This window comes from Narcine bancroftii, chromosome 3, assembly GCF_036971445.1.
Source record: "Narcine bancroftii isolate sNarBan1 chromosome 3, sNarBan1.hap1, whole genome shotgun sequence".
Taxonomy (NCBI): Eukaryota; Metazoa; Chordata; class Chondrichthyes; order Torpediniformes; family Narcinidae; genus Narcine; species Narcine bancroftii.
In genome coordinates this window covers 353,673,475-353,694,455 of record NC_091471.1, presented here as the reverse complement: position 1 = coordinate 353,694,455, position 20,981 = coordinate 353,673,475, and the positions used below count along the sequence as shown (strand labels likewise).

Genomic DNA, 20,981 nt, shown 5'->3' with positions numbered 1-20,981 from the left:
TCCAATTTGTTAAAGCAGGGAAAAGGTCACAACATCGATACAACTTAGCTGCATAAGAATTTTCCCAATCTGCATGAGCCAGATTGAAGAATTGATCAAGAGTGACAAATTGCAAAAGCAAACGGCTGCAAATGAAAACCCACAATACTGGAGCCTCCCAACATCTTGGAGGGGCCTTTTGAAGAAGGGCCTCTGTAAGGAAATTTTTAATTTAGATATACCGCCCGGTAACAGGCCATTTTGGCCCACGAGTCCTTGCTGCCTAATTTACACCTAATTAACCTACACCCCCAGTACTTTTCAAACAGTGGGAGGAAACCGAAGCCCCCAGCGAAGACCCACGCAGACAAAATGAGAGCGTACATATTCCTTGCAGCACAAGATTCGAACGCAGTCATGATTGCTGGTGCTGCAAGGGTGTTGTGCTAACTACCACATCAAATGTGCCGCCCCATTACCCCCATCCCCATCTCTCCCCTTCCCCATCTCTATTTCTCCTTTCCTCTAGCTCACCCCCTCTCCTGATCAATTCTCATCTTTACTCTCCTGACTTATCCATGTCTAATTATCATCTTTTGGATGTTGACCCCTCCTCCCCCTGCCCTTTTCTCACTTCTCCCCCAGCCTTTTCATTCAAGAACCAGCCTGTTGTTTGCTCATACCTTGAAGAAGGGCTGTGTCCCAAAACGTTGGTAATACACCTCTACCTATCCTAAGGAAACTGCGAGACTGGCTGAGTTCCTCCAGTACACTTCAGACTTTTCAGTAGAATCACAGAGTCTGCAGACTTTCCTGTGGCACTGCACTCAAATGTCAGCTCTGCTTCTCTCTCTATAGATGCTATCTGACCCGTTGACTCTTTCCAGTACCTTATACACTTGTTGGTAGATAAAGAAACAGAGATAATGATTCAAGATTAGGCTTTTCATTGGAATGTTATGGAATGTTGCCCTTAAACACCAAACTTAGGAGGATTCAGAACTCTGTGGATGGAGATTTTCTTGGAGTTTCCCCTTCCCTCTGTTTTAATTATCCATGACTGGATGTGGGAGGACTGCAGAGCTTTAATCTGGTTGATCGGTTGCGAGATCACTTGATTTAGCAAGCAATAGTCGATCTGAGGTAAAAATTGACCCCACCGCTCCAATATTTGGCTCTAACTGGTCAGCTATTCGAGCTCACAACATCCCAACCAAACTCTCATCTCAGTCACCCACCCATCAGAGCTCCTGACACCCCAAATGCAGATCCTGGCCCCAGCTACCCACCCACCAGAGTTCCTGATGTCCCGACTGCGGACCCTTACCCCAGCCACCTGCCCACTGCAGCTTCCAACACCCTGAACATGGATTTACCACCTAGTCCTGCCCATTTGAGCTCCCGATGCCCTGAACACCACTTGGTCCCAGCCATCTGAGCTCCCGATGCCTTGAACAATGTCAAAAATAGTATCTGTGTAAAAGGCGACCCCCCACCCCCAATTGAACCGAAAAATTGGTCCCCAAAACTGGACTAATACATGAGTATATATGGTAGTTGCAGTTTGGCATCACATCTTTAAATATGTATGGTCTAGCTCCTGGAAACCCACGCTGCACTCATTGAACCAGGTTGTTCCCTGGCCAGGCAGTAATGAGCTTGAGTTTGTTCTTGGTCACGTGATATAGTGAGAAGCTTAGTATTGTGGACTATCCAGGCATCACAAAGAAATTGCCACTCTCCACTACCATTAATGATTTAAAAATTCTCAGAAAGCAAGTTTAATCGTGAGAATAATCGCACTGGGTTTCCAGCATCTGTCATCCACAGCAGCTTCCTGCCACTCTTGAAGCTGCTCACTCCTTGGTGGGTGGATGGGAATCCAGCACAAGCTGTTGTTAATGATTTAAAATATTTAAATTCTTGTAGACTGAGTATATTGATGGTTGCTTTTCTTACTTTTTAAGGTTATATACATGGCACGAAATCCAAAGGATGTTCTTGTTTCCGCCTTTCACTATTACGGCATGGCCTCATTCTTGGAGGATCCAGGCACCTTTGAGGAATTCATTGAAAAGTTCTTGGAAGGGAATGGTAATACTCTCTAACTGTTAACCCTTTCAATAATGATCAGCAATCTGGTGCGTATTTCATTAAAAATGCCTGGAGAAGCACAACAGGCCATGAGGCATTCATAATAATGAAGGGCTCAGACCCAAAATGTTGACTGCCTTTTTTCTTTCTATGGATGGTGTATGGCCTGCTGAGTTCCTTCATCACTTTTGTACACGCCACTACACCTCAGTATCTGCAGACTTTCTTGTTTAGCTGCAATCTTCTCATTTCTCCTTTCAACAAGTGTAGAGGATTTTCACAATTTCTTTTAATTCTCGTTACATTTTAACAATTACCGACAGTCATGTGCAAGGTACCCTAATTCTATGTAATTACTGTAGAATTAATCAATTCAAACTTTTAAAAATGTCTTTGATCTGCTGATCAGGCAATGCATTCATTTAGAGCCAATACAGCATAAAAATAGGCCCTTCGGCCCTTCTAATCTGTCTAGCACCACTGACCAGCACCCAGTCCATAGCCCTCATACCTCTCCCATCCACGTACCTGTCCAAATTCTTCTTAAATTTACAATTGAGCTCACACTCACCACTTCAACTGGCAACTCGCTCCACACTCTCACCACTCTCTGTGTGAAGAAATTCTCCCTAATGTTCCCCCCAAACATCTCCACTTTCACCCTTAATTCATGTCCTCTGGATTGTATCTCTCCTAACCTCAATGGAAAAAATTTAGTTTGTCTATACCCCTCATAATTTTGTCTACCTCAATCAAATCTCCCCTCATTCTACACTCCAGGGAATAAAGTCCTAATCTGTTTAACCTTTCCCTAACACTGTTCCACAAATCCCAGCAACATCCTAGAAACTATTCTCTGAACACTTTCAGTTTTATTGATATTTTTTCCTGTCATTAGGTGACCAAAACTGCACACAATATTCCAAATTTCTTCTGCAAATGAATCGTTCTGTATTTATTGTAAAAATTCAATACTATAGAAACTCAGCAGATGACTATTTATTATCCATGTTGCAAGCCTGCATAGGCAAGGCCCCTCAACTCTTGCCCCACCATACTGATGGAAAGTAAAACAGGAAAGTCTGCAGACGCTGTGGTTGAAGTCAAAACACAATGCTGAAGAAACTCAGCAGGTCAAACAGGGTACTTTATATAACAAAGTTAAAGATACATAACCAACGGATTGAGCTTGAGTCTTTCATCAAGGTATGGAAGAAGGTCGGAAGGCACCAGAACAAAATTGTAAGGGGAGAGGAGCACAAGTCCACAGGCAGGAGGTAATAGGTGGATAAAGGAGGGAGGGTACAGCAGCAAGCAGGGGGAGGGGGCTCTATGAATGGAGAGAGAAGGGGGGTGGAGTGGAGAGCTCAGGGAAAGAAGGTAAGGGGAAAGGAGAGGGAGGGAAAATGGAGAGTAGGTTAGCAGAAACAAGGGAAGTCACTGTTAATGCTATCAAACGAATTTGACCTGCTGAGTTTCTCCAGCATTGTGTTTTGACTTCAACCACAGCGTCTGCAGACTTTCATCTTTTACTTACATTGGAATGTGGTCTCAATTTTAAGCTCTTTATTTATTTTATACGTTGGTATTAGTTATTTGCATTTTTCTTTGCATTTAAGTTACTTCTGTTTGCTTCTCTAGTATTGTTTGGTTCCTGGTTTGACCATATTAAGAGCTGGTGGCCAGCAAAGGATCAGGATAACTTCATATTTCTAACTTATAAAGAGCTACTGCAGGTATGTGAATGTGTTGAGATTTTTTTAATTGAAAGGTAGAGGAAACCATCCGAACATTTAAATTTAGTCATACCATAGAACCAAAGAATATTACAGCAAAGCAATGTGGTTTGTTTTCACCAATTATTTTTCATAAAATTGTACAAATCTCCTGTTAAGGTTTCCATGATAAATTGTGATGTTCTTTAAATTGGCTCTCGCAATGGATCTGTGACTTTCTGTGGCCACTGATGGAATAGTGTGTCCAATTCTGAGACCTGGTGCCCACCTGCAGTCCCCTATGCCCATATTAGGACTGTATCCTTCTATGCCTTGCCTATTTAACGATATCTAAATGCCTCTAAATATAGATGGAAACATTTTAGAGAGGGTTTGGAAAGGATTTAACTCAACGAATCCAGGGACGAGGGTCTTTAGTTAAAACACTGGACTGGTAAAGCTGTTTTTTTAAGACGGAGGAGCAGAGCTGGGCCATTCGGCCCATCAAATCTGCTCCACCATTCTAATCACAGCTGATGTATTTTTCCTCTCAACCCAGGCCTGGATTAACCATTAAGCAAAATAAGCACATGCTTATGGCACCAAGGGAAGAGGGCACCACAGCATGTTTGTGTATTGATGTCGAACCCCAGCATCTGCAGACTTTCTTGTTTAACAAGAAAAAAAAAAGATGATTGGCAAAGAAGAATAGAAACATAGAACACAACAGCACAGAAAATAGGCCATTCTGCCCTTGTAGTCTGTGCCAAAAATATCATACCACTAGTCCCAAAGACCTGCACCCATTCCATAACCTTCTAGACCTTTTCCAACCATGTATCTATCCAATTTATTCTTAAAACTTAAGAGTGAGCCCAAGTCAGAGGCAACTTGTTCCACACTCCCAACGTTCTCTGAGTGAAAAAGTTCCCCCTAACGTTCCCCCTGAACCTTTCCCCTTTCACCCTAAAGCCATGTCCTCTTGTATTTATGTCTCCTAATCTAAGTGGAAAGAACCTACTTGCATTTACTCTGTCTATACCCCTCATACTTTTATAAAACTATCAAATCTATGCTCCAAGGAATAGAGTCTTCATGTTTTCTTTCTACATTAAGATGTTGGTGGTGTGGATACACTGCCAGGGGAGGGGCACCTTATGATTTCCCTTCCAAAGTGTACACTACTCCACATTAAACTCCATTTGTCAGTCTTTTAGGCACTTGCTCTATCTATAAAGGTATCCCACTCTTGACATGTCCTTCCACCTAGTTTTGTATCGTTGGCATGTTTTGGAAACAGCATGCTGTTCCTTCCTCCAGGTCATTAATGGAAATCATGACTATTGTGGACAAGAAATGATCCCTGCAGATCTCCACAACTACTTTCTTCCAGTCTGAAGAGGAACCATTTATTCAAACTCTCTTTTCTATCTGATAGCCAGTATAGATCCATTATTTCCACCAATGCCTTGGGTTTTTAATACAGGCAGCAGCTTCATAGCTAACATGTTGTCAAATTGAAGTGCCAGTTGATGAAGAAGACAAAGGCGATGTGGTCAAACAATAATCAGGGCTTTTATTAGCAGAAACTCATGGTACAATAATGAAAGACAATAGATGCATATACAGTTATATCCAAGGGGAGTGTCCTTAACAGTCAAGATAATGCACAGCCAATGTTAGTACAGCAAGGCTCGCCAGAGGGGAAGCAGGCAGCTGAGCAGACATTCACCACAGTCTCCCCACCGGCAGAAGAAGGGTTGAAAACAAAAGGACAGCTGCTAGGAAAGACTGAAGCAAGTGATACATGGATACCATGTTTGGCCTTGAGATACTCTAACAGCCAAATTAGGCCAGTATCTAGCAAGCAGTTGAAATATAATGAGATGTTTTATGAATATGTCAGCCTATCAGGTTGTTGACGATTCTGGTGCTTCGTCTCAAAACAGGTGGCTCCTTTGCAACCTTGGAAACTGGTACAGGCCCTGGGTCTGTAGTGTGGGAAGGATTGGCTTCTGGACCCACTCCAGAATCGCCAGTGTGAAGCAGTGGAGCCTCAGCATGGCCATCTGAAAGCTTACTAGGGCTCACAGGCTGGGGGGGTGAGTCCAACCTCTCAGGCTCCCTCTGAGTAGGGGTGCGAGGAAGGGGCGAACCAGGCGAGGCTAGATCTCTTAGGGGTACAGTGTCAGTACTTCTGTCTGGGAATTTAACATGAGCATAGTTGAGGTTAGCATGCAGTAGCTGAACTGGTTGGACTAGGGGGTCTGTTTTACATGCCCGAGTGTGACTCTTCAGCAGCACGGTTCCAGGCTCAGATAAACAGGCTGGCCAGTCCATCACAGTTCCTGATTTCCTAGGAAAGGCAAACATATGTTCTTGAGGAGTTTGATTTGTTGGCAGTACACAATAAAGACCGAATAGAATGTAGTGCCTCAGGCAGCACCTCCTGCCACCGGGTAACAGGGTAATCATGTGTTTTTAAAGCAAGATTAACAGTCTCCCAGACTGTAGCATTAGCCCTTTCAACCTGCCCATTGCCCTGCGGTTGTAGCTCGTGGTACGGCTGGTGGCAATCCCCTTTCGTAGCAGGGCTCGCCGCAGTTCAGCGCTCATGAATGCTGAGCCTCTATCGGTATGAATGTAATTGGGAAAACCAAAAATGCTGAAAATTCTGTCAAGTGACTTAATGACAGATGCTGACGAGACGTCAGGGCAGGGTATCGCAAACCTGGAATATTCGTCAATTACATTAAAGAAATATACATTTTTGTTGTTGGAAGGTAATGGCCCTTTAAAATCTAAGCTAATCCTCTCAAAAGGTCGGGTTGCCTTGATGAGAGTGGCCTCTGGAGCTTTGAAGTATTGCATTTTCATTCTACAGAAACAGGACAGCTTTTAGTAGTTTCCTGACTTCTTCCAGAGAGTAAGGAAGGTTGTTAGCCCTTATGTAGTGGAAGAATCTTGTGACTCCTGGGTGGTACAGTCTGCTATGGATCTCTTTTAGCCCCTCCAGCTGAGCACCAGCAGCACATCATGACAATGTGTCAGAAGGATCATTTAACCTGCCCGGTCTGTACTGAATCTCATAATTATAAGTTGAGAGTTCTATTCGCCAGCGTGCCATCTTATCGTTCTTGATTTTATTTTTGTGTTTAGTACTGAACATGTAGGCTACAGATTTCTGATCAGTGACAAGAGTAAATTTTCTGCCGGCTAGAAAATATCTCCAGTAGTGAACAGCTTCAATAATAGTCTGGGCTTCTTTTTCAATGGCAGGATGTTTAAGTTCAGGTCCGCGTAAAGTGCAGGAGAAGAATGCCACAGGTCTGCCCTTTTAATTAAGGGTTCCTGCCAAGGCACAATCTGAGGCATCAGTTTCCACTTGGAATGGGACATCCTCGTCAATGGACGAGAGTGTAGCTTTGGCAATATCAGCTTTAATTCTCTGGAAAGCCTTCAAGGCCATTGGAGAGAGAGGAAAAGATTTAGTGTCAAACAGAGGGTGTGTTTTCACAAGAGAGGATACAAATAACCTCGCAAGGATGTTGGGAAACATAGAGACTAATGCAAAGGAGGAGTTGAAAGAAATCAGTATCTCTAAGGACATGGTCTTGGGAAAATTGAAGGGATTGAAGGCCGATAAATTCCAAGGGTCTGATAATCTACATCCTAAGGTACTTAAGGAACTGGACATTCAGATAGCAGATGCTTTAAGAATTATTTTCCAGAACTCGATAGACTCAGGATCAGTACCCATAGATTAGAGGGTAGCTAATGTTACCCCACTATTTAAAAAGGGGGTAGAGAAAAAGTGGGGAATTATAGGCCGGTGAGCCTTACATCAACAGTGGGCAAAATGATGGAATCCATTATTAAAGGATGTAATAGCGGAGCATATGACTAGCAGAGAAGGGATCGGACAGAGTCAACATGGATTTACAAAAGGTAAATCGTGCTTGACAAATCTATTGGAATTCTTTGAGATGGTGACAGGTAAAATAGATGGGGGAGAGCCAGTGGATGTGGTGTACCTGGACTTCCAAAAGGCCTTCGATAAAGACCCACATAAACGACTGGCATGCAAAATCAAGGCTCATGGGATTGGGGGCAAGGTATTGATGAGGATTGAGAACTGGCTGGCAGATAGAGAGTTTGGATAAACGGCTCGTTTTCTGAGTGGCAGGCGGTGACCAGTGGGGTACCACAGGGACCTGTACTGGGACCCCAGATGTTCACAATTTACATTAATGATCTAGATGAGGGATTGGATGTAATATCTCCAAATTTGCAGACGACACTAAGCTAGGAGGGGTTGTGTGCACTGAAGATGGGGGTCAGGAAGCTCCAGTGCGATTTGGATAAATTGGGGGACTGGGCAGATACATGGCAAATGTACTACAATGTGGATAAATGTGAGGTTATTCACTTTGGTAATACAAACCGGAGGGCAGATTCCTATTTGAATGGCAATAGATTGGGAGATGTGGAAGTGCAGAGAGACCATGGGGGTTCTTGTGCACCAGTCACTGAAGGCGAGCATGCAGGTACAGCAGGCGGTTAAAAAGGCAAATGGTATGTTGGCCTTCATATCAAGAGGGTTTGAGTATAGGAACAAGGATACCTTACTGCAGCTGTACAGGGCCTTGGTGAGACCCCACCTGGAGTATTGTGTGCAGTTTTGTTCACCTTATCTAAGGAAGGATGTTCTTGCAATGGAGGGAGTGCAGAGGCAATTCACCAGGCTGATACCTGGAATGGCAGGAATGACTTGTGAGGAAAGATTGCGCAAATTGGGATTGTACTCGCTGGAGTTTAGAAGATTGAGAGGGGATCTCATAGAGACATATAAAATTCTGGCAGGACTGGACAGAATGGATGTGGAAGGGATGTTTCCAATGGTGGGGGAGTCCAGAACCCGGGGCCATGGTTCGAGGATAATAGGCAAACCATTTAGGACCGAGATGAGGAAGAATTTCTTGACCCAGAGGGTGGTGAATCTGTGGAATTCATTGCCACAGAGGGCAGTAGAAGCAGGTTCATTAAATATATTTAAGAGGGAATTAGATATATTTCTTCAGTATAAGGGAATTAGGGGTTACGGAGAGAAGGTGGGGACGGGGTATTGAACTTTAAGATCAGCCATGATCTCGTTGAATGGCGGAGCAGGCTCGAAGGGCCAAATGACCTACGCCTGCTCCTATCTCCTATGTTTCTATGTTTCTGTGTGTTTTCATGGCATAGTCCTGAACCCATTTGCAAAGGTAGGAAAAGAATCCCATACACCTTTTAAGGGCTTTTGCTGAGTTTGGGGGTGGTAACTTCTTAAGGGGGGCCATTCTTTCCGGGTTGGGACGGATTTTGCCCTTGCGGACAATATAGCCCAGAATAAGTAGCTCCGTCACGTTGAACACACATTTGCCCTCGTTAAATGTAAGGTTGAGTTCTTTAACTGTCATTAAAAATTTCTTTAAGTTGTTGTCGTGCTCAGCCTGTGTTTTCCCGCAGATAGTGACATTATCCAGATAGGGAAACATACCCTGTAACTCATACGTCCTAACAATCTTATCCATTTCCCTCTGAAACACTGACACACCATTAGTGACTCCAAAAGGTACCCTTTTAAACTGGTATAACCCCCCCCCATCAGCCTCAAAGGCTGTATAGGGTCACTCCTTTTTTTTTAATGGGGATTTGGTGGTAAGCTGCTTTGAGGTTGATAGTGGAGTACAGTTTGTATTGCGCTATCTGATTAATCATTTTGTTGATGCGTGGCAGGGGGTAGGCATCCAGGTTAGTGTAACGGTTGATTGTCTGGCTGTAGTCAATACCAGTCGTTTCTTAGTGTGATTTTTCACAACTACCACCTGGGCTCACCACGGACTCTTACTGGGTTCAATTACTCCCTCTTTAAGCAATCTCTGGGTCTCAGCTTTGATAAACTCACGATCCTCTTTGCTGTAAGAACGGCTCTTAGTGGCAATCGGCCGACACTCGGGGGATAAATCACTGAAAAGGGAGGGAGCTTTGATCTTTATTGTGGACAGACTGCAGTAACTAGCGCAGGGGACGGTAAGTGTGGGTATTGGCCCACTGAAATTTAACACTACACTGTTCATCTGAGATTGAATATCTAACCCCAGTAGAACAAGGCCACAGAGCTCTGGCATAATAAAGAGCCACACATCAGCCAGGCAATGTCCCTGCAAATTTAAAGTAACTTTACACTTGTCCCGTACAGTTTTTGTAAGTTCACTACAAGCCATCGATATCTTTCAGTTCACTGGATATCTCCACAAATTTAAGGCTCTGGCAACTCTCTCGTGGATGTAGCTGTCAGCACTCCCCGAGTCTATTAGACAATCAAGAGTCTCACCATTCACCTCCCCCTTCATAGTCAACCATTCCAGTCCGTAACATCCCCCAAACTTTGGAGTCAATTGAGCTATCACAGGGGATCTCACCTGGGGGGAGACTGTGGTGAATGTCTGCCAAGCTGCCTGTCTCCCCTCTGGCAAGCCTTGCGATGTGGTCATGGCTTTTATTAGCAGAAACTCATGGTACAATAATGAAAGACAATAGATGCATATACAGTTATATCCAAGGGGAGTGTCCTTAACCTTAGAGATAATGCACAGCCAATGTTAGTACAGCAAGGCTTGCTAGAGGGGAGACAGGCAGCTTGGCAGACATTCACCACACACATCAGTTAGCATAATGCTGTTACAGCATCGGCGATCAAATCCTGAACTGTTTTTAAGGAGTTTGTACATTCTCCCTGTGTATGCAAGGATTTCCTCCCACCGTTTGAAACGTACCTGGGATGTAGGTTAATTGGGTGTAATTGGCAGCACGGGCTCGTGGGCTGAAATGATCTGTTACTGTGCTGTATGTCTAAATTTAAAATCTAAGAACACTACATCTATAAGTCCTTCTTTATCTATTCTCCCAGTTTAATCCTCAAAGAATTGGAGAAATTCTGTTAGCATACTTTGGATGAAATGGAGCACAGTAAAAAAAATCATACCTCATTCCACGTTCCCATCAGTGAGATGTTCCCTTTCCAACTAACATTTACCAAAATGTCTATAGTACAAAATGAAAGCTGTTGCATTGACTTTCAAAATTTAAGATTCTTTTATTGTCATGTAATAAAACAGAAAATGTAATATTATTCGGAATTTGCTTTAGTCCACTGTGCGGCAGACAAAGATTTGCCATCAGCAGAACTTGCCCGGCGGCGCCCTTACGGTCAGAGAAAGAGAAGCAAAAGAGAGTCCCTCCAGAGTCACTGAGTGTCTGTGGATTTTCCTCCACTCCTCCCACAGCCTCTGCAGCCACAGAGACCAAAACCCGGGGGGAGACTGCTGGAGTGCTGTGTCGAGCCAGACGGGGACATGAGCCCGGATCCCATGTCGTTGGGGAACCGAGTAGAGGAATTTGGTATTGGTATTGGTATTGAAACTGGAACATTGTTTACAACTCCCAAGATCCGTCATGGACAGCACTGACCTTCCGCAATTGGACCCAGCTCTCTGGAGACCTGAAGTCCGGAGAATGTTAGCTGCTGATAAATCGCATCGGGCTGGGCAACGGGGGAAGTTACCGCTTCAGAGTTGAGTTCGATAAACCGGAGTGATATGAGGACAGTGGAGAAGCTCAGCTCTGCGTGATCGATTTCACGGATCGGCCCTCGGTGTTCCCTGGGGAAGTAGTGGCAGGGGAAGCTGTGAACATAACCATAACCGGCACCTTCAACACCACGTGTAACACAGAGTTGCCAACCTTAACCTGGATTAACCCGCCAACCGGACCAGTGTCGAACTCGAGCAGTGTAACTCAGCACGAGGAGATACTGACGCTCACCTCTTTCCTGTCTCTGACCTCAACACCTGAACATCATGGGCAAAAGTTCACCTGTCAGGTCAGTTACCCGACTGTGTGGTCGGAACAGACCCTCACACTCTCTGTGCAGCATCAAACGTTCGGTATTTGGAAGAAGATGCTGATTTCGTTTGGGGCCATCTTCGGTGTTATTGTAGCTGCAGTTTTCAGCTACACGTACATCCGCCTGAGAAAGACAAAGGGAACTTCAGAAACCCAGGACCCTGCAGTCAGCTATAGCACCCCCTCTGCCAGCCACCAGGCACAGGGCACGGAGAACACCACTTGGGGGATTCTGGTACTGGGGAACGAGTGAGAGAGTGAACCAGCAGGGAAGCAGGAACTGCTGTATTCCCAGCTACAGGTGGTGTCCTGCGGAGATTACACCATCCCTAACACCCAGTAAACAGACTATGCATCAGTCAGATTCATATGAGGGTGTGGGGTGCAGGAGGAGGGGGGAAGGTCATAAGACTATATCCACATCCCATGGAGGGTCGGTCAATGCAACTTGGCGGAAATATATCCCACCAACTCCATGCCAGGAGCAAGTGTTCGGTCTCACGTAGAACAGCTGGTGGAGGTTGACACAGTGAATGCCAGCAACACAGGTTAGAACCAGAGAGGGTGACATAATAGTCCATTCTGATCTATTATGCTGATATCTGCACCTGGTCCATATCCCTCCACACCCTTCCCATCCATGTACCTGTCCAAATTTCCCTTCAGTGTTAAAATCGAGCCGGCTTTCACCACTTCAGCTCGTTCCACACTCTCACCTCTCTCTGTATGAAGATAGTCCAAACCATCGGTTGCCTGAACTCTGGATCCAAACCTCTGGTGCGATCAGGAAGCCTTCAGCATCCTCTCGCATCTCAGTCCCAATACGTGGTACTCCTTTAGCCATTCTCGAGCAAGTCTCCTGGTGCGAGTCCCTTGATTATAGCCACAGCAGCCTGTGTGGGTTCCTCGTCTCGAGTCACTGACAGCTCTGCGTGTTCTTCAGCCTCAAAGCCCTTCACTGGTCCGCCGCCATGAGGGTCATCCCATGGGTCATCTCCTTTGCTTCTCTTTCTCAAATGGGCGGTGTTCTCCTCATTTTCTGCTGCTCTGCGCCAGTCCTTTGCTTTGACCCTTTGTGGCCTCTGCGAATATAGACACTGCCCTCTTGGGGCAAGACACCACAATTGCAAAATTTTAAAATAAACCACTGATGGCTCCTTTAACAGGTTATTTAAACTCTGTACAAAGCCTGTATGGAGCTGATGGCCGTCAGACTGGGCAGTTGGACTCCAAGGGGAGCGCCGTGTCTTTGCTCTCCAGCAGCAGCACTGCTGTTGCAGCAGCGCCACCATTTTGTTTTTTCCATGATGCATGATTAGGTGAAAAATTTTAAAAGGAGGGTTACACTATTTCAGGACAGGCGAGGTACTTTGGTGAAACTTGGAGATTTTTTGGGGAAGCAGCTGAGTTCTGACACCATTGAAATAATTGCAAATCAAAGCGAATTCAACAACATGAAGCAAAACAAGATGTCCAACTACAGCTTTGTTCCCGAGGAGCTGATGGATCAAAAGAAAAGCAACTTTTTACGTAAAGGTAACTTGGAATTTTTTTTAAGTATACTGTACATATTCGTGTAATAAAGTTTTAAGAGTTAACATTTACTCACATATACTACATTTGACTGTGGTACGTACCTGCATTGATTGAGGAGTTGGGAGCTCAGGATGTTGTGAATTTTCCTTTTGAAAATAACTTCACTTGAGAGAAGCAGTACGCTTCCTCATTCGTGCCAAGATGGTGCTGAACTGAATCTCCCCATACAATGTAACACTGTATATGATGTCACACGTGTATGTGCATTCCCATAACACTCTTCTCCATTAAAAAAATCTTCTGTGCTTACTGGTAAATAAGTATATAAAGTTAAATTTAACTATGTTAAAGCTACAGAGAATTTAAGCATAACTTTCACTCATCTTGCTAACTACGGATCCCGCGCTACCTCATTTAAAATGTATTAACTGGAAACATACAAAGTCTTTAAGTCTTAAGTCTTTGAGATATTATGGGAACGTGCATGCGCGTGTGATGTCATATACATTGTATGGGGAGATTCAGTTTGGTATCATCTTGGCATGAATAAAGATGCTTACAGCTTCTCTCGAGTGAGGTTATTTTCAAAGGGAAAATACATGACAGGATGGCCGGGGCCAGGTGGCAAGTCAGCGTTCGGGAGCTCCGGTGGGTGTGCAGATGGACTGAAGATCCGCAATTGGGGTGCTGAGAACTCAGATGGGTGGGCGGTCAGCGCAAGGCTCCACAGTCAGGGCGTCAGGTGGGTGGGCTGTTAGGAGCCCGGAGGGGCAACCATTTTATATTTAAATTATTTTTCAAACTTTGTATTTTAACTGGGTTGGTTTTGGATAATTTATGGGTTGTTTTCTTCCTTGGCTTTACCTTTTTGCTGAGGACCTGCATCTTGATGAAGGGTTCTAGTCTGAATCATTGACCTATCTTTTTCTCCCAGTGATGCTGACGCTACTCAACCCACTGACGCTACTCAACCCACTGACTTCCTCCAGTGGATTTTGTTTTTTCCTTTATTGGCTGTTTGCTTGTGACCACTGTGTTCATTTTGATTCGGTATTCCTGTCTCTCCAATTCCAATTTGGTGTGGCTTTCAGGTTAGATTCAGGATTCCTTTATTCTCAAGTAATAGTACAGAACATGTAATATTACACCAAATTGCCTTCTGCCAGCTGTAAGGCAGACAGAGAGTCACCATGAGGATTGGTAGATGCCCCTTACTGTAAGAGAATGAGAAGCAAAAGAGAGTCCCCTCAGAGTGTGGTAAGGGTTCTGTGGGTCCCACAGGTGAAGAACCAGACCAAGATTGAGGTACAAAACACAGGTTTATTTTGGGGATGGAGCAACATGATACACAAGAGGTGAATAAACACCAGATAATGAGGGAGAAACTGACAAAACTGGGGAAGTGACTCAAATATACATACAATCAACAGTCAGAATCACCCTTGCTCCCACCCTTGACTGGTACAGACACAGCTCCGGCTACCTAACCTCGGGACTCACCCCAACCCAGCCAGTGCAAAAGGTGATATGTGCCACAAAGGGTCCAAAAGAGACGGAACAAAGGGGAACATAGTCCTTTATAGTCCTGCAGCAGGTATGGGGGGGGGGGGGGGGGGAAATCACTCGGGGCAGGCTGGGCCCCATTGGCTGCTGTGGCCAATGGCTCGAAGCCAAGTGCAGGGGCTCAGCAAGGGTTAGCCTAGGTGATTCACCTGGCCAATTGGGTGAAGGTCAGGGCTAAGGTCAAGGCTGAGTGCGATAGGCTGCTGGTAATTTAGATGGGCCAATCTCAAGGGTCATCTTGATGGCTTGGGCTGAGTCTGACCTTGATTGGCATGTAGTGTCCTCCAAATAGGAACACAGCAGCACCATCAAGTGGCTGCGGCCTCTCCGTTACACAGAGTCACGGAGTTTCCATGAACTTGGCTCCAGCATTCCCAAAGCCTCTGCAGCCTCACAGACTCCTGTTCAAACCACTGACAACTTGAGCTCCAGATCCAAACCTCCGATATGATCAGGAGGCCCTTTGGGAGCCCTTCTTGCCTTCACCACCTCTCGAATCCCAGCTGCAATACCTGGATTCTATGAGCCGGTCTCCAGCAGCCCACAGCCATGCGTGTTTGCGTTGCCCGCAATCTGTGTGGGACCTTCAGTTTCTGAGTTCCATGCTAGTCTGCTGCTGTGGTCACATTCCCTGTAGGATCATCTCCTCTGCTTCTCTTTCTCAATTGGATGGGGGGGGTTTCTCCACTTTTCTTGTACCTTCACCAGTCTAATGCTCCCCTGGAGTCTGCACCCCTCATGGTCGCCGCCCACCACAGGTGCTGCTATCTTGGTCATAGACCCTGCAGTTACAGGATTGTAAAATAAAACACAGTCAGGCTGTTTAAAGCTTGTAAGGAGTTGTTGACATTAGGTCTGGGCAGTTGAACCCTTCGGAGCCGTGCTGTATCTCTCCTCTCCTGGGTCACTTTGAGCAAAACAGAAGGCACTAGCGATAAATTTTCAATAAAAGATCTGGAGGAAAAAGAAACATTTTGAGTCTTGTTGCGCTCTTGCAATTGAGTTTGAAGTTTATGGCCCACTCCAGGGTCTTGAGCACTAGTTGTTCGGTTGATGCTGTTTTCCAAATGTGATGATACAACTGGCCGCATTCCTACTAGCCTACTGCAGGGGGCGACCACTGTACCTGCAGGTAGGCAACTTGGGAGGCTGGCCCCACCTGGCCGGCTGTCAATCACTGGCCTGTATATAGGCTGGAGTCGGCCCCTCCCGAGATCAGTTGGACACATGGGGTGCCAGCAAAGATCATTAAGACAGAGTTTGAGCTGATTAAAGCCTGTAGTACAGTCTTCTTGTGTTTTGTGTTTGCTTGCTGTACCACAGCAAGTACAGTACAATATTAAAACATCTCCACTTAATTGTAAGTGAAGATCCCATAGCAGTATTTTGGGAAAGAAGTCCCCAACAATATTTCGCTCCACCCATTCTTTTTATATTTAAAAAGAAATTATATTATCATTATCTCACCAATTATGGGTACAATGGAACCTTAACCTTTTACCTTTTTCTTTTACTTTGTTTGACTTACCTGAAGTAAAAACACAATAATGGAGAAACTCAGCTGGTCAAACAGTATAGCAAGGATAAAGATCCATAATTAACACTTCAGGCTTGAGTCTTTGAAAGGCTCAAGCCTGAAACATTAGTTATGTATCTTTTGAAGGGGGTCAAGCCCGAAACATTGGTTATGTATCTTTACTGAAGGATATATACCCCTCATATATCTTTATCTTTGCTACATCAGGTACTTCCGTGTTTTACTTCTAACTTACCTGAATGTTTTCTATATGAAATGGTAACTTCACCCCTTTAATCGTAAGGACATTGTTAGATGTGAAAAGTTGTATACAAATGCAAGTTCTTCCTGAAGTTTTCTATTTTTAAAAAATAACTTGAGTAAATGAAATGCCTCTTGTTACAGGTATTGCTGGAGACTGGAAAAATCATTTTACCTCAGCCCAGAATGAACATTTTAATTCTGTCTATGCCCAAAAAATGAAAGGATTGGATTTTCCATACTACAATGACTGAAGGTGCAGAAATTGATGTCCAGGATGACGGACTTCACAACCAAATACCTAGCTTTTACTTCCATCATTAATCCCAATTCAATATGCAAAGAAATGTCTTGCTACACTTTGGATTTCCATTCCAAATTGTAATCTGCTCAGTTAGAATTGTCTACGTTGCTTTTGTTAATGAAATTGCATTTTTCTACATTTAACACAATATATCGAAACTCTGTACTAAATCTAATCCAATGATCAAAATGTATTTTTAATTTCTTTTTTAAATCAATTCTAATAATGTAATATTTACTGTTTTATTAGAAAATTACACTTCTGTTCCTGAAAACAAATACAAAAATAAAGTACAGCTGTATTGCAATTAAAACCACAGACTCTATCTCACTTTTTCTCTTTTTTGCACTAATACATTTATTTTTTAGAATGTAATTTGTAGCAATTTTTGCTGCCACAAAGCATTGAATTTTGTGTCACATGTTCATGACAATAAATTCTGATCTGAAAGGTGATCAGTGAAAGTCTAGTAATGTTAAAAAAGATGAGTTGCAGCTAAAATTTGAAAGAATGGCATTAATGTTTGGAATCCTGTTGCTTTAGTAAAAAGGACCGTCATACTGAGCACAGCATCCCCCTCCCCCCCCACCCCCCCACGGCAGGGCTACGTGCTTAGTCGCTGTTATTCACTCTGCTGAACCCACGAATGTGCAGTTAAACACAGCTCGAACCACATCAGGTTCACTGACGACACGACCGTGGTGGGTCTGATTAGAAAGAATGACGAGTCAGTGTACAGAGATGCGGTACAGAGCCAACCTGTATCTGAATGTTAAAAAAACTAAGATGGTTGTCAACTTCAGGAGGGCCTAGGGGGACCTCGCTCCACTGACCTTTGACGGCTCCACCGTTGAGGTCGTCAAGAGTTCCTTGGAGTTCTCTTGGCAGAGAATCTCACCCGGCCCCTTAACACCAGCTTCATAGCCAAGAAAGCCTAGCAGTGCCTCTACTTCCTGCGAAGACTGAGGAAAGTCCATCTCCCAACCTTCATCCTCACTACATTCTACAAAGGATATATCAAGAGCATCCTGAGCAACTGCATCACCACCTAATTTGGTTGCTGTACCTCTTCTGGACCGCTAGACCCTGCCGAGGATAGTGAAGTCAGCAGAGAAGATCATTGGGGGCTCTCCTTCGACCATGAAGGATGTCTACAACACTCAATGCAGGCAAAAGTCAATAAACATTGTGACGGACTCCACCACACCCTTCATGTAAACTCTTCTCCCTTCTGCCATCTGGTAGGAAGTACCGCAGCATGAGGCCCCATGCGTCCAGATTAGGCAACAGTTTTTTTTCCCCAGGCCATCAAACTCCTGAATTCCAAGAACATGTGCATGGAGAACCTTGGTACCGGAGACTCTTACAATATATGTCTTAATGTTTGAAATCTTATGTGTTTAACTTCTATTTTAACATATTTATGTAAATATGCTCCATGGACCAGGAGTGTAATTTTGGGACCAAAATTTCAATTCAATCCAAATCTAATAGAATAAAATCCCTAAAGTGATAACCATTTAATAGAAGCACACCTTCTCCCTAAGATGTTTTGTTAACTGACATGGCTCCTGAGAAGTGGTTTGGCTGCTACAATCCCTTTTTCACTTTTGTGTGTGTGATTTAAAAAAAATATTTTAAACCTTATCTCTCCCAAAGTGCAACAAGTTTTGTGTCTGACCAATGAACTCCCTCTATCAAGCACCTATGTAGGATAAATTAATTTTCCAGTTTCTTGAGACTGCACGTTGTGATGGGGAACTAACAACTAGGGCCGCCAATTTTAAACTTTCATATATTTTGCTGATTAATTTTCCGCAATTTTTTTCCAGTTGCTTGAGGTTGCCAGTTTCTTGAACTCCATTTAACAAGGATTTTACTGTATTTGGTTAAGGTACCTTGGTTATATTTAAACTACTTTCAGGATGCTATAGTTCTGCTCCATTAGAGACGATGTTAAAAGAACAACACAAATTTTATTTGACTAAAGTCTCTCATTGCACTTATTCTAAAATAGCTCATTTTTAAATATGAGCCAATTAGTTAAGATGCTTTCAATGGAGGCTATGTAAATGAAATCTGAGCACAATGTTATTAATGGACATATTTAACCTCATTATCTAATGAACAACCATTCAGAGCTATCCCAGGGTTGGCCTTCTATGAACTTGAAAGGAAAACAAAATAATGTAATGTTCATCATTAAAGTTGGAATTCATTGGCAGGTTTTAGCCTCTGGATAACATCGTGGCCAGAATTTTCCATCGCTCAGTGATTGGGAGTGAGCCTTCATGCCTTCTCATAGATGGGCTGAAGGGTCGGAGACTGGTGCCTTTCCAGACACGCCTTTTCCATTTTTGAGCCAGGGAGGATGTTTGCACAGCCCAGGACCATAACATTCAGCCCACTGGGTCAATACTGACCATCTTGCCAATGTATACTAATCCCACTTGTGTGCATTAATTCTACATCCCTCAATACGCTGCTCGTTCAAGCACCTGGGCTGGCACAGTTAGTGTAGGGGTCAGCGCAACGCTGTAACAGTGCCAGCGACCGTGTCCGAGGTTTGAATCCTGTGCTGTCTGTGAAGAATTTGCACATTCTCCCCATGTTTGCATAGGTTTTCCCCAAAGGCTCCACCGTTCAAAATGTGCCAGGGTTTGTAGGTCAATTTGGCGGAATGGGCTCATGGACCGAAACGGCCTGTTACTGTATTGTATGTCTAAATCTGTACGGATCCCCTGTTAAATGTTGTTCCTGCTCCTGCCTCTGCCACCTCCCCTGACAGCTCATTCCAGATACAAATGTCTGGACAATATACCCCTTGGTTCTCTTGTAAACCTCCTCCCCTCTCCTTCAAGCTCTGCCCTCTAGATTCAATCATTTCCAAATAGAAAAAGGAAAAAAAACTCCTGGATTTGGGTGAGAGAAGGGGCCTGGGTTTAATGGATAGCTCTTTTGAAAGCTGATGATTAAGTAAAGTAATCATGACAACAGTTCTAGAAAAGGGGTGTGATAAATTGAAGTAAAATCACAACGCTGGAGAAACTCAGCAGGTCAAATGGTGTACTTTATATAGCAAAGATAAAGATGCAGAACCAATGTTTTGGGCTTGATCCCTTCATCAAGGAAAGACAAAATGTCAGCAGATGCCCAAACAGAATGGTGTGGAGAGGAGCAAGGTCTCACAGGCAATAGGTGGATAAGGGAGGGAGGGGAGAGCAATGAGCAGGAGGAGTGGGAATGGCTCAGTGAATGGAGAGGGAAGGGGGTGGAGAGCTGGAGGAAAGAAGATGGAGGGATAGGGGAGGGAGGGAGAACAGAGAGTGGTCAAATGGAAACTGGAGAAGTCAATGCCACCTGGTTGGAGAGTGTCCAGATGGAAACTCAAGAGTTGTTCTTAATTGTTAATTGATAAATTATCAGGTTAGTTAATAAAATGAGTACTTGTAGTAATTTTGAAATTCCTGTTGATTCCTAACAGAACAGTTCTGATTATTTTTGCACTTAACTTTTACTTCTTATAATTAATTTTAAAAACCAAAATGGAGAAAACTTACCTCATTGTGACTCGGGCATTATTTCAACCGTACTCTTCTCTATGATACACTATAATCTGAGCTTTTGCTTTATTTTTACCTGTTATCACAACCCTCTCCAATGTTGCCAGCACATCTTTTCTCAAATATGGCGCCCCTTAAGTATGGGTTGACTTGCCTGGATAGCACACAAAGCAAATGTTTTCCATTGTACCTCCATACTCACGACAATTATGAATTTTACACAGAAATAAAGCAAAAATTCTGTTAAAAATGTGCATACTTACCTCTGGAGTGGTCGTTTACATAGCACTTTTCCTAAGCACTTTACACTGCCTTCCTGTGTTGGGGAGTTTGTCGGAGGGTGAATGTCATATTCATTAGCCCAGTTTCTTATGGAGTGCCTACAGTCAATTTAGACTGCAGCACTCTGTAAAAATGTGTAGGGGTCTTAGTGGAAAAATTATGGGATGGAATTTATCAAATACCATAAATATTTGTGTATAATGTATTCCGTGTATAATGCG

General features: G+C 43.9%; 1 protein-coding gene and 1 pseudogene across 1 annotated transcript in view; both read left to right on the top strand.

Moving 5' to 3' along the window:
- Positions 1–17,228, top strand: part of LOC138759443 (sulfotransferase 2B1-like) — a 35,516-nt gene extending 18,288 nt beyond the window's left edge. Inside the window, exons 3-6 of the mRNA XM_069929881.1 lie at positions 1,947–2,073; positions 3,715–3,809; positions 13,091–13,271; positions 16,756–17,228. Coding sequence (XP_069785982.1) covers positions 1,947–2,073; positions 3,715–3,809; positions 13,091–13,271; positions 16,756–16,865 — 513 coding nt within the window. The 3' untranslated portion in view covers positions 16,866–17,228. The remainder of the gene's footprint in view (positions 1–1,946; positions 2,074–3,714; positions 3,810–13,090; positions 13,272–16,755) is intronic.
- On the top strand, positions 7,334–13,083 carry LOC138759630 (uncharacterized; annotated as a pseudogene).
- Positions 17,229–20,981: the final 3,753 nt, after the last annotated feature.